Genomic DNA, 14864 nt, shown 5'->3' with positions numbered 1-14864 from the left:
GCAATGAAACATGTGACGTAGCGCTGAGCAACACATGCAAGTTTGGTCAGTTTTCAAGTCAGAAAAAAAGGCGGCCTGTTCACAAACTTTCTCAAATTACAGCTAAACAGTACACTAAAATGTCTGGTTGTGATTGGTCCGCCCAGGCCAGGTTGGCTGGAAATTTGTCTGAACGGGTAGGGGGGCCAGAAGCATCAGCCAGAGCAAATTAAACATTCTGTTGCAGATTTGTCTGGCTCCCAGGCTCATGCGTTTCACCGCAGCTTGGCAAAACTAAACAGACACATTTTTAAAGGGAGTTTCGTGCTTTGTAGCCACCACTTCGGTCCAGACTAAAATATCTAAAACACTATTGAATAGCATTTGGTAGAGATAGTCATGGTCCAGAGAGGATAGATCCTTTCATGATCCCCTGACTTTTCCTGTAGTGCTACCTGCATGTCAATGTTTTCACTTATCCAGTGAAATATCTCATAAATTATAAACATCTACTAGATGGATTGGCACATTTTGTACAGACTTTTATGAGAGAAAGAATCCTAGTGACTTTGGTGATCCCCTGAGTTTTTCTTTATACCTCCACCACACACTATTGTTGTCAGTACCTTGATGTCGATGCCTCGCGCTGTGGAAGAGTTGCTGAAGAAACGGGAGGGAACCTTTGAGGCTAGGTCGGGTTCTTCTCGACCAAAACCAAGATTTAAGAGGATTTCTTCAGGGTCCTCCTCGTACAGGTCAAGCAGCTCTGACACACTGTGGACACACACACACACACACACACACACACACACACACACACACACACACACACAGTCAGTCATTAGATCAGTCAGTTAGCTAGTGATTTAGTCTGCTGGATATGGAGGGTCTCCTCTGGGTGCTCCTCTGACTGTTCCGACACCTCTGAAACACTACGAAAACACAGACAGCCAGTTAGTACTTCTCTCACACCGCTTTCTGTTAGTGGGTTATTCTGTTAATGAGATAGTTAGTTAATTATCTAGTTATTAAGGTAGTTTAGTAAGTGTGATGGCTCAGCCTCTCTGGAGATTGCAACAATGATCTGCCCCTCCCCAGCTCCACCTAGAGGAGGAAGAGACCAGAAGGAACCTAACCAACATCAGATGATCAGTCCCTCCAGGAACTCACAAAGTTGTTTTGTGACTATTGAGGCCCAATGACCCAAAACATGCAGCCATTGCCGTAACTTGCTGTATTCTTAAACATTGCTGATTACTAATTCATTTTAGGTACTAGATAGTTAATTAGAGAAACTTGACCATAACAACACACAGCCATTTTTTGCAAAAGAATTGTGTGTATATGGGTATATGTGGGTATTTTGTATGATGTAGTAAACCTAGGTTTGCATTCAAATAACAGAAAACTTTTCTTTTTTTTAACAATGGTACATTGAGGGTCCTGTATCACAAAACTGCTATGAGCTGCTACAGTAGCAGTTTCACTGACAGTGAAGGTTTAAAATATGTTTGTAATGGAGCTTAAGTGGCTCCATGAAGCTCTGTGGAATTTACATCACTGCTCTCCATGAATTGAGTGTGTCATCCTAACACACTCAGAAACATGACATTTTTGTCAATCTGCTGCAAAACTTTGTCACACTGAACACAGCCCAGGAGTCTCTCAAACCTTGTATCAATACCATAAAACTAAGGATGGATTACCCACGATCCAACACCCATAGCCCCCTATGAACCATTAAACACAATACACCATTCCCCTTCCAACTGCTGGAGCACTGCCCAAACCCTGGCACCATTAGCCATGCCCCCTATTCTGACCTCATCTCTGCTCACCCACCACCAGCAATAAATCAGCCTTCCATAAGACTCTCCACCACAGACACTTAGTTCAACACTTAATCCTCTAAACACAAATCTACTGATAATGCACCTCAGACATTGACATACTGATTTCATTAGTTTATGATGGAGATCTGAAAAAGTTTAAACCCCAAATTTCTGCTGTTATTATTATTATTATTATTATTATTATTATTATTATTATGTATTATTATAGAGTATAACAATTCCAACGACATAATGGCAGGTGTAAGAATGCATAAAATTAATACATATTTTTCCTTTAATTAAACCCACATCCCTTTCATAACTCATGAACCATTTGTCGAAGACACTTGTGAGTGGGAGGCATCATTGCACTCAGCAGAGTTCCTTTTTCATTAGTGACGTTTTTTCCCGCCTCCTATACTTTAGCCACATCCCCTTTCATAACTCCACGCAGGAAATAAAGTGGTCTCCATCTAAGATCACTGCTTTACTTCCTGCAGAAACCTTCATGAGTCTGACTGAAGACTGATGATATGAACTGACCTGGATACAGTGCTGCTCTTCCCTGATCCTGTGGAGTTCATACTTCTTGCTCTCTCTTTATACTGACTCCTCTTCTGATCCGCCGCAAGACCAAAACTACACATTGACATACACACAGAAGCATTAACACACACGCACAGAGTTATCAACCAGCTGCTATCAACTTTATTTACTGAATGTAGAGAATAAAATAAAAGTGAACTCACCAGGATTCAGTTTTATTGTTACTGGACTGAAGATGGTTGGCTGCAGAAAAAAACAAGGGAATTATTATTACTTACAGAGTTTACGTCTCTGTCTTTTTATAGGATTTTGGAACGTTCACACTCCAGCTACCTCAGCTAACGTTTATAGAGTGTTTGCTAGCCAAGTGCATATTAAAGACACTTTTACAAGATTCTCGTTTTAAAACGAGTCAGCTGGAAACAATAAAAGGTCATCCAGAGACCGCGTTTTCAGCCAACTCCGGTAGCGAACATCAGCTTCATTAGCTAGCTAGCTTTAACAGATAAAAACAGCCAGTGGATTTTTTTGAAAATGGCATTCTTCCTGACACTATGAAGACAGCAATAATATCTTTAATACACAAGAAGGACAAGGATGCTGCTGAATGCGCATCATTTCGCCCAATTTCATAACTTTAAGATATTATCAAAATGAATTGCACGTCGGCTGGAAGACCTGTTGCCCCAGATTATTAATTCCGACCAGTCCGGCTTTGTGAAGGGACGCTATGCATCTGACAATATCCGGAGGCTATTAAATATAATTGACCACTCGGCCCTATACAACAGAACAGCTCTACTACTTTCGCTTGACGCAGAAAAAGCGTTTGATAGGGTCGAGTGGTCATATTTGTTTGCCGTTCTGGGGAAATTTAATCTTGGCGAAAAACGTATTGGGTGGGTCAGAACTATGTATAGCAACCCACAAGCCCAAATATGTATAAATGGTACCCTCACTGAAAAATTTGATTTGTTTAGAGGCTGCCGGCAGGGGTGCCCTTTATCTCCATTTTTATTTAACTTGGCAATTGAACAACTCGCAGAAGCCATACGGGCTAATGAAGAGATTGCTGGTATCAATATCGGGAAAACAAAGAACAAAATTTCACTATATGCTGATGATATAATCCTATACTTAACCAGCCCCGAGCGATCAATCCCAGCAGTATTAGACCTTATCACTAAATTTGGAACAATATCAGGCTATAAAATCAATTTGACAAAATCCAATGCATTATTAATTAACTCGTCAGTTTCTAATAGACTCAAGGCCATCTCACCGTTCACCTGGGCCCAAAACAGCTTTAAATATCTTGGGGTGAATGTAGCTCTAAAACTTAAGGATCTTTACCTTATAAATTACATTCCATTGCTTAAAAAGATTAAGGAAGAATTAGAACATTGGAAAATGCTCCCCATCTCATTGCTCGGACGAATTAATGTAATTAAAATGAATGTTCTGCCCCGTTTTAGCTATTTATTTCAGTCACTGCCTTGTTACTTGGATAAAACATTCTTTAAATCTATAAACAAAATGTTAACCTCTTTCATCTGGAAAAATTCTTTACCAAGAATAGCTTTTAAAACTTTAACAAAATCTAGAGAGAAGGGGGGACTGGGATTACCAGATTTACAGATGTACTATTGGGCCGCCCAGACAAAGGGCCTGATTAGCTGGGTGCAAAGACGTAATAATGCACACTGGATAGACATAGAAGAAGAACTCTGTACTCCTATTTCTACAACATTGCTACCATTCATTAACAACATAAATGCATTACATCAAATAACAAAAACATATGTAGTTTACAACACTCTTCGGGCTTGGCAAGATATAAATAAGTTCTGTGGGAATTTTGGCAAAATCTCCAGGCTTTCCCCCTTATCCTTAAACCCAGATCTGCCCCCATCTATTGGTGGGTCCTTGTTCGCAAAGTGGAGAGGAAATGGTATACATCAATTTCAACAATTGTTTGCCGGCGATACACTCAAGTCCTTTGCTGTTTTAATGTCAGAATATGAAATTCCGAAACAGGACTTTATAAATACTTACAAATTCGCCATCTAATAAACACCCTAAAAGGGGAAAAACTCCTGTCTTTGGGGCTGACAAATGTCAGGGAGATTTTGGTAAAATCAACATCATTAAAAGGAAAAATATCTGTAATTTATAGTGCTTTGTTGGACCATTACAGCTCCTCCTTGACCCCACTTAGGAACATATGGCAGAAGGATATGGGACGTGCTTTTGATGAAGATCAGTGGGATACGATATGTCAGAATGTTTTTTCCTCACTGTCCTGTAATAAAATAATCGAACAAAATTATAAATTCATGCACAGGATGTACCTTACTCCGCTCCGCTTAAGTAAAATGTTTCCTAACTCATCCCCCAGATGCCATCGTTGTAAAACATGTAAAGGGTCGATTATGCATGTTTTTTGGGAATGTAGGAAATTAAAATATTTCTGGAAGGCGGTACATAATCTAACTGTTAAGATTGTGAAAACCCCGCTGGACATTACACCAACACGGTACGTCTTTGGTACGGAATTGGACAAGACAATGGACACCACGTGCAGAAAGAGGATTATCATAATGTCCTATATAGCAAAGAAATGCATCTTGCTCAGTTGGAACCAACAAAGACCCCCATCATTTAATCTGTTTAAACGAATCCTAAATGAAACTTTAAGTCTGGAACAACGAACATACGCCCTAAAGAATAAGGGGGATGCCTTCCGAAGGATATGGGAACCGCTTATGGACCTCTGACACTGCTATATCATAACAGGGTTTGGCATGTTTACATAACATTCACAAAGGATGAACTGTGATCTGTAACCATGGACTGACTTCATTTAATTTGCTGTATTTTATTATTATGTTTTCTCTTCTGTCTGTTATGTTACTAAAATGTTAAAAATAAATAAAAAGATAATTGAAAAAAACAAACAGCCAGTGACAGTTGTCATTTCAGTGAGCATAGACAACAGTCGTCAGTTAAAAAATGAGAAGCTGTTTTTGTCCACCACGCTTAAAAAAAATTACTAATAGTTTTGAGGGTGAAATTTGCTGCAGTTGTGACTTTCTAAATAACACTGAAGCAGGTTCAAATTCATTCTGTCAGAGAACGAAAATTACTCATCATATCTAACTGCAGGTGTGACTGTTGTTTTCTTTTTCCGTTTAAAAGAACCTGTTGGGACCTGCCATCCACCACTGTGTGTCTCTTAGTCTCTCTCTCTTTCTTTTCCACTTCATTTCAGCTGAATTTCTTCTTCCTTCTTTAAATCCACAGTGTTTTCTTCTGATTGAAAGGAAACAAATGTGACATCTCTTCCCACTCTAATTCACTGACTCACTTCCATCCTATTCACCCTGAATCCTTTAATTAACTAATTCATTTTCATCCTATTTACACAGTGACACTTTAATCCCCTCCTGTCCTGTCCTGATCATGTTTGACATCATTACAGCTCATTAGGATGTGTTCATACATGGCATCTCCAAAGTCTTCTGCACCACTAAAGCTACTTCTGAATGTCATTCTCAACATGATTAAGGCCCTTACTGTCAGGACATGACAACATGAGGTGAGATTTAGGCTGATGACAAGAAGTAGCCAGAGCCACTCAACTAAAGAGGTTTTCAACAAAAACTTTATCCAAATCTTTCACCCATAACCTTTTCATCCTAACTTAACTTCCACATAAACACAAGGCCAGTTAGCTGAAATGGATAAAGGTTGTAAATCTTCAAAGGTTGTGGTGTGTGAAGATAAAACATGACGCAAACTTTAGAGGCAGCAGTAATGTATAGAAACTCAAACTCAGTCCTGGTGGCACTAACTGAGGAGATTTAAGTCACACCACACTCATACCTCAACATTATTCTTTAGTTTGATATAAAAATTAAAGATTTGATGCATTAATGTAAGTTATTGTCCCTTTTTGTCTATTTAATATATTTTTTCCACATTCAAAAAATTCCTATTTTATATTTTTTGCTATCTGATCCACTAAATCCTACATTTATTTGTACACATTTACTTAAAGCGGCTAAAGCCGTTTATATATTTTTATATTAACAATGGATCACACAACTAGTTGTATGAAAGGGGTCACTCATAGAGATAAACCCACAGAACATTTCCCTCTGACTCAGCAGTTGTCCTCGTTCTCATTTTTGAACTGTGGCTGTGGTTTAACATAACAGAAATCAGCGGGGCCCGATTAGATGAACTTTAGCTAATTAACTAATTATCTCAGCAACAGCCAAAAAGAAGTTTGTCTGTTCTCTGGTTAACACGCTATCTGCAGCTGGTGACTGTATTCAACAAAAGATTGCGAGTGAAAAGACACTCCGTCACACCACTGTAACCAACTGGTGACAACTGATCACCTCACGTCGAGAATTAAGAATCTGAATCTCCCAGTTAAACTTTTACCTTCAGTATTTGGAGTAAATAACTGGTGAAGTACACTAGGCCAGTCATTCCCAAACTGTGGTCCGTGGACCACTAGTGGTCTGTGAGGGTACTGCAGGTGGTCCGTGGAAAAGCAAAATAAAATATAAAATAATAGTTTTTTAACCTTCATTTTACCAGGAAATTCCCATAAAAATTAAGAATATGTATATTGATATACAATTTAAATTAAATTGTCAAGTTATTGTGTGATTACTAAAATAGGCTAGTGGCGCTCCCCTAACCCTAAAATCGCCAAAGGTTTTGAAATTTTGACTATATCCAAGTGTTCTTATTACTGTATAGATTTAATACTCCATTGCTATGGAAATAAGCCTGTTGTTCAAATGAACCTGATTATACCCTCGGGCGCTTGAGTAAATAAATAAATAAAATATGTGGCAGCCGTTGTGTGCAATAAACTTTCTTTTAACAAGCTTGTTGTACTGAGGCGATGACCAGTTATAGTTTTAGTGCTAGTAGGCCTATTAAGAGGTGCAGATTAATTCAGGTAGGACTGTGTGTAGACACATTTTATTATGCGTATTATGAGGTGGTCCTCAAACATTTTTAATCTCAAATAGTGGTCCACACACACAAAAAGTTTGAAAACCCCTGCACTAGGCTACAGTTGTTAATTAAATGTGTCTGTAGTGTTTTGGCCTTGTCAGCCAACAAAAGGTGATTAAACAGTTGTAGTTATTTTAGCCTTTAGTTACTTACAAGTGTTGACGAGAAGTGTAACAAAAACGCCTGTCCTAGATACTATATATGCCAGTCAGATGACTGCAGGCTTTTATTCTGAAGAAGGCTGTGCAGAACATCAGGCATACAACATAACAAAGCTTTCTAAGAGATTGCACTATTGTTGTGCAGGACGAAAATATTTCTGGAACTTGGACGAGGCGGTTCCATGTTAGCAAGAAATTAACTAACTAAAAAATTCAACCAGGTTTGGATAAATCAAGCTGGAGCACCGGTCAGACATTATTACTGAAATATTGAATGACTTGTTAATTAATAATTAACGCTGAACTGATCAGAAAAAAATAACAAATGGATTTCGAATGGTATTATAGGCGCCGATACCGTGTGTGCTCCGGAGCTGCAGCACTTACAGAAAATACTGAGCATCCACATGTGCCAGACTGCCAGTAGGCTACATTCATTTACAATTAAACATTGCAGTTGTTGCTAAGTGGAGCATGTGAGCGTGTAAGCGCTGATCACGGTTACGTGTCAGTTAAACTTCTCATCTCCAATCCTTGCTGTATTTGTGAGAAGTGGCGCTGTCCTGAGTTGAAAGATAGCCTACTTTACTGCTTTATTATCAAGTTAATAGGCGTGTGTGTTCGTGTCGGTCACTGTCCATTTCCTAAGGTTCTGAAATGCAAACATTTTTTGACTACTTTTTTTTTTAAAGGGCGTGCACCCGTGAGCACCCACGGAGGAAAACATAAATCGGCGCCTATGATAGAGGAAGACTGATAGCTCTAATATACATATTATAATTTATTTACAAGACTGTCAAAGGGAGACAGGTATCTCTCTGCCCTGTCAGACGCTGCTCTCCCTCTCCTTTGCCTGCTCCGTGGCCGGTGTGTGTGAGTGACAGCCTGGTCAGCGAGCTTGTTACGTTACGCCCGCAATCTCTTGTGGAGCATTATAACTTCAAAAAATCACAGGTTCCAGTTAATCGTATAATGGATAAGTGTGTTGTGTTATTTAAACAAACGATCGGGGAACTAAATGCCTCTTGTCCGCGAGTCTCCTGATAGATCTCCAGCCAGCTCACAGCGGGTCTGTGAAGGTGGACAAGCCGACCGGCATGCCAGTGACCCCGGCAGGCACCGGCTGGCTGTCACGTCAGACTGTGGAGCTTCTGAAATCCGACACAGTCGGGCCAAATTTGTAATTAGCCATCAATTTTCATAAAACGGCCCATATTTGAGCTCTACATAGTTGATTTCTCACATAAAAAAGTCTCAGGGCCAAATTTGTAATTAGCCATCAATTTTCATAAAACGGCCCATATTTGAGCTCTACATAGTTGATTTCTCGCATAAAAAAGTCTCAGAAGTGAATTTAGTGATGAAATAGCAGACGAACAATATATAAAGTTTCCAGTTGTTGGCCACAACAGCAATCCATGGTTGTTGTGATTGTTGCGGCGCTTTGCACACCAACATACTTGGCTTTGAATTTCTGATTGGGCGCGCCTGCCTGCAAAGTTTTTAGGTTAACAAGTATAGAAGAGACTAGGATTAGTGTGTGTCTGGCACAATCCTAATCAGAAAGTCATAATTTCAGAAGATTGGAGTGACAGCAAAAGAGCAGCTGTTGTATGAAATTACATGAAGTTAACTGTAACTATATATTTTAACTAAACTGTGTTAGAGGCTGCTGTTCCTGAACAAAGTGTCTCTGATCAAATCTATACAACCTGTGGCCTCTCAGCATCAACTCATTAGCATCTATTCATTCCCAGATTCCACCAGCTGACCCTTTGCGCCCACACACACACACACACACACACACACACACACACACACACACACACACAAACGTCAGTGTTCAGTGCTTCAACATAAAGCCATTACAGTCTATTGTTAACTCAATAACACATACACCGTCTTGCTATCAGAGTCATTACTGATGTATTCACAGCAGTTCAGAGGAATGATGAAAACACACACACACACACACACACACACTCAGGACAGTCAGTCATGCATGCAGAGCACTTCCACACCTCTGTGATTGCTGACTTTTCCCCTTCATGAAGCACAGGGACTGAGGAATGAAGATCAAGCAGTGTCACACCATGTTCTGTTGATTCTATTGACACTGTTGTGTTTGTCAAACATCTTCATTTACACACATCTGATCAAGCTGCATTCTCATCATATCTAAGGATTTTTGTACAACACGCAAAGGGTCTTATAATACTCATGATGCTTATAGTTAGTTATTTCTTCGTAAGCTCTTTGTGACACCAGATATCTCATTATTCTAACGCTAAAGACTGACTTATTTTAAGCCTCACAAGACTAGGTGAAAACCTAGTATATGGCTGGACTGTGTATGGTCAATGTCCAAAATTGTGGCCAAATTGTTGTTACTATGTTAAACAGACCAGACATTGATTACATCCCATGACAATTATGAACATGCCCATAGCCTCAAATGTTGGTCTTTTGGAAAACAGAGCAAGATGACTTTCCTGCTTCAGCTTCCAGACTGTTTTCGGGAAACACAGGTAGACTTTGTTTCGCCTCCAAGGCCGAAATTTATGCTTACTTCGGTGAGCTGCAGCATTCATTCATGAACACACTGAAACCTACACTGTACATTTACTACTACTTGACAACTTTACTGTAAATGTCTTCTCTGCTCCGATCGCCAACAGCTCACTGACCACATCCACTGCCACTCTTGCTCAACCACACACTCGCTATGCACACCCTACAAATATAGGACTCTGTTTGAAACACATATACAGGAAAATATACATTTATACAGAAAAAAAAACAGAAGCTGTCTGATAAAACCTACCTTTATTCGTGATTGTTTACTGGTGAATCTGTATCTTCACACTATGTATTATTACTGTATATTATTTATTCATGAAGATATGGTCATTGGGGTAGTAATTATTAATAAAATCGGTGACCCTCTGTTACAGTCAAACTTTCTATTTCCATTACAGCTATGTTTGCAGTTAATGTTCAACAAGAGAATTCACCAAAATGTCAAAGTGTTCCTTAAGTTGGCGGCGTCATTTAAAATACAGAATTAGCAGAACATGGGGGGAAACTGTTAACAATGAAATCTGTAATCTTGTGAGTTTTTCCTCTGTACTGACCTTCAGCTCCCAGTGAAAGGTCATCTTCAAAGCTGCAGCCGTTCTTCAGCACTCCTGTTCTCACACACACAAAATACACACAAAATAGTTAAGTTGTGAAATATTTTCAGAAACACGGGGTAAGAGAAATGCCTCTACCAATTCTGACACATAACTGCTATTATTATTCTTTATTTTATTTACCTTTATTTAACCAGGAAGAGACTCACTTAGATTAAAAATCTCTTTTTCAAGAGTGTCCTGGCAGCAGACAGGCAGCAGTACAACCACACATACATACAAACACAAAATACACAAAAACACTAAAAACATAAAACAACTGAAACAGCAAATCCCTCAAAGTCAACCACAATCCTAAACACATCAGGCAAAACATCTACAGCCAGATGTGGCTGCCTCCAAGTCAATCAACATCCTCTTAAAAGCCAAGACCAATGAGATACAGTCCGTAAATTTAATGGATTTCTGTAACTTCTTCCATGTAGAGGGAGCAGCAAACTTAAACACCTTTTTCCCCAGCTCAGATAACCTTTGGAACAGACAGAAGGAAAAGATCCAGGGAACGAAGATTGTAAGTCCTGATAGTATTTACACTGATATAGGTCAGAAGGTAGGATGGAAGTAGACCTAAAATAGCCTTGTATATGAAGATATGCCAGTGTTGAAGTCTCCGTGTTGATAGAGAAGGCCACCCAACACGTTCATACAGTTCAACAAACAGTAGCGTTAAACAAAACTAAATCTAAATTTTAAAAAAAAGTTGTGATGACTAGTTGCAAATATTTAGTCATGAAGCAACGTCCCCAGAACATGTCCTATCAGGTTGGGGTCCTCACAATGTAATGTATACAAACAACACACACAGAAAATGTGGATTACCTCTGCTTGGAGAAGCACTTTGATCATCTAAAGAGGCTCCGAGGGGAGTCCTGGACAAGAGACAAAAAGACATAGAGTTAAATATCAACCCAAACCATAAACTGACCATTAAAAACATAAACATCCAAAAGATTGCCAGTGTGTAGGTTTACATAGAAAATATTTGATGCCGGTGTGTTTTGCCCTTAATTCTCATCTACTGGTATCCTACTGCTACATTGGGCTAGCTTAAAATACCTTTAAGCATAGTCCTAACCAGGCAAAGTTCGCCAACAACAACCAGGCTACACTATTTATCCCAGGCTAACTCCTGGTCAAACAGAGTAATAATCCTAAGCCAACCCCTGATTGAAATAAAGCAAATTTATTTCAAAGTCCAGACTAATTCCTGGTTGATATAAAGCAAACTATACCAGCAAACTAACTCATTGTATATATGAAACTAACTATCCAAAGCCAATTCCTGGTTGTGCAATGCTCATTAGCAATGTTAAGTCCTGACCAGGCTACACTAACTATCACAACCTTTCAAGCTGAGGCTAACTATCCTAAGATAACTGCCTATCAGGCTACGGCAAAGTATTTTAGGTAATCTACTTAACAGGATATGTCTCAGTATACCAGGATACCTCCTAGTCTGGCTTAAGATAACTATCCCAAGATAACTTCCTGTCAGTCTAAGGCTAGTCTGACTAAATGGATGTACATCGCTGGGATAAAGCCTGACATCTGGCATGTCCCTCTCCATCCGCTATCTCCGCTATTGGAGTTTAGCGCCATCTAGTTGTGATGGATTAAAGAAATACAAACAAGTCACAGCTTTTTCTTCCCTATCCCAGAATAGATAAGAGGTGTAGCCAGACCATTCTCCAGTGCTGACACAGCGCTGTGGAAATAGGTCTAGCAAACAACACTAGGCTAAGGCATCTACTATCCCAACGTTAAAGAACAGTTTAAGGAAAATTGAGCCCCAAGCTGACTGCCTGTCAGGTAAAGATTAACTATCCAAGCGCTAACAGGCTGTCATGCTAAAACTAAGTAACACGGACTAACTGCTTGTCAGGCTAAAGCTAAGTAACACAGGCTAACTTCCTGTCAGGCTAAGGCTAAGTAACGGAAGGTAACTTCATGTCAGGCTAAGGCTAACTATCCTAGTGCTAACTGCCTGTCAGGTGAAGGCTAACTAGCTCAGCACTAACTGCCGCTCAATCTAAGTAACCCAGGCAAAGTGCCTATTAGGCTAACTATCCCAGGATAAATCTTGGTCAGGCCAAGGCAACCTATCTCAATGCTTACTTCATGTTGAACTAAGGCTAACTATCCCAGCGGTAACTGCCGTCAGGTGAAGTCTTACTAATCCAGGCAAACTCCTCAGACCAGACTACTTATTATAGTCCACTACTGACCAGGCTAGACTAAATATCCCAGGCTAAATCCTGTTTTTGTTACCCATCCCAGGTGTCCTACTGACCAGACTAGTCGTCCCAGGCTAACTAGCTGACAGATCAGGCAAGTTGACAGTAGCAGTAAGCTAGCGGGTCTGAGCTGCTCACTTCAGCCGGACGCTGGGAACACAGAGCTGTTACACAACCTGCTACTCTTATCAATGGGACAAACTTCATGCCACCAGTTAACACACACAAATGGATGGTTGTGTAACCAGCTGTGTTTGTTAATCCTTCCACTTTCCACCGGCAGCCATGTTGGCCTCAAGCCCCTGCCCTGCAGATGTTGCTATGGTAACCTGTGATTCTGATTCTGCTGGTCATGTTACCACAGTGACATTACAGAGAACACGTCAGAGCGCTGTAGACACTCACAGTGTCACAGGGTTGTGAGTGACAGCAGCAAAAACTGTGTCTGCGTGTGATAACAGTGTTGACTTAGCAGGAGAAACCCCTCCTCTGTTTACTCTCCTTTTTTTCTGCCTTTCTTTTCATCTTCTTCCTGCATCTTTCTTTCCTTCTTTGCCTCAACAGCTCTATGTGCCCTATCTCTGGGCGTTGGTCTGCTCCCTTTGTGTGTGTGTGTGTGTGTGTGTGTGTGTGTGTGTGTGTGTGTGTGTGTGTGTGTGTGTGTGTGTGTGTGTGTCAGCAGCTGATAACACCACTACTAAACGCACACCTTCAGACACCAGGAAAACATATCAGTAAACCAGTTGACAAGAAAACCAATTAGCCACTCAACCAGTCACTCAGGATTTTAAGGACCACATAATATGTTTCATATTGCAGTCCATGAACTACTAAGTCTGTTTACTGTACATTCCTGCAAATCATTTTCTAATCATCCATCAGTTTTTGATTGATTCACTGATTTCAGTTAATTTCTAAGAAAATCAACTTGCAGCAAAAGGCTGCAGTCATCATTTCTCGGCTTTTTAAAAAATATCATCAAGTGCAGAATGATTAGAAAAGCCACATATGACATGTAACTAACGGGCTAAAATAGGACACCAAAAAACATTGGTATGGTCCTTTAATCTGGTGGTGAATATGATACTGTACCTGCATTCAATCAGCCAGCTGGTGATCTTGTTAGGAACCCGCCCTGACAGAGAGAGAGACAGACGAGCGTGTTAAAGCAATAAGCCAGCAGATTCTGTGTGCAACAGTGGTTACAACATGCTATAAAAGCATTACAGCATGCCAGACTTCAGGATATAACTCAACATCTCAGCTGATTATAGTCACAGTGCCAGCAGGCCTCAATTCCACCACAGTTTACATCTACAAGGGCCACATTTAGTTCCTGTTCCAACTGCTGTGGCTGCAGCTATTAATTGTTTTCATCATCATTTAATCTGTCCATTATCTTTTCAATTAGTTGTTTAGTGAAAAATGCCCATCAAAGTTTCCCTGAGCCCAGTTTCACATCTTACATGTTGTGTACAGCTGGAACCAGTGAATGTTTGGCATTTTTGCTTGAATGACAAGCATAATTATTTATCAAAGTCCAAGTATCCAAAAGTTATTTACAATCAAAGAAAAAAATCCTTTTACAGACTTAAGAGGATTGTGCATGTTCAAACAAGACTAAGAGTCTGCAGCAACGTCATTGGTGCGGTGAGGATGTATTTGGCACAGCTGTACTTTGAGCTTAATGGTAATGTCAGCATGCTATTATGCTCACAGTGACAATGCAAACATGCTGATGTTTACAAGTTATACTGTTTACCGTGTTCACCATTTTAGTTTAGCGTGTTAGCATTATAACATTTGCTAATTAGCACCAGACAAAAAGTACAGCTGAGGCTGTTGAAAATGTTATTAGTTTTGCAGTTATTTGGCCAT

The 14864-nt window shown here is 39.9% G+C and overlaps 1 protein-coding gene across 5 annotated transcripts in view; it reads right to left on the bottom strand.

Annotated features, from left to right (window-relative positions):
• The window catches only part of itprid2 (ITPR interacting domain containing 2), a 46172-nt gene that overhangs the window by 21576 nt on the left and 9732 nt on the right, over positions 1 to 14864 (bottom strand). For 3 of the 5 annotated variants that reach the window (XM_031280923.2, XM_031281041.2, XM_031280971.2), the window contains exons 4-9: positions 14079 to 14121; positions 11572 to 11621; positions 10693 to 10746; positions 2561 to 2600; positions 2355 to 2450; positions 606 to 753 (exon numbers count right to left, since the gene is read on the bottom strand). In XM_031280923.2, coding sequence (XP_031136783.1) covers positions 606 to 753; positions 2355 to 2450; positions 2561 to 2600; positions 10693 to 10746; positions 11572 to 11621; positions 14079 to 14121 — 431 coding nt within the window. Of the gene's footprint in view, positions 1 to 605; positions 754 to 2354; positions 2451 to 2560; positions 2601 to 10692; positions 10747 to 11571; positions 11622 to 13042; positions 13062 to 14078; positions 14122 to 14864 lie in introns of those variants that run through there. The other 2 variants (XM_031281198.2, XM_031281121.2) reach the window with 2 other exon arrangements.

The sequence above is a fragment of the Sander lucioperca genome, chromosome 8 (assembly GCF_008315115.2).
Source record: "Sander lucioperca isolate FBNREF2018 chromosome 8, SLUC_FBN_1.2, whole genome shotgun sequence".
Taxonomy (NCBI): domain Eukaryota; kingdom Metazoa; phylum Chordata; class Actinopteri; order Perciformes; family Percidae; genus Sander; species Sander lucioperca.
This window is presented reverse-complemented; position numbering and strand designations above follow the sequence as displayed.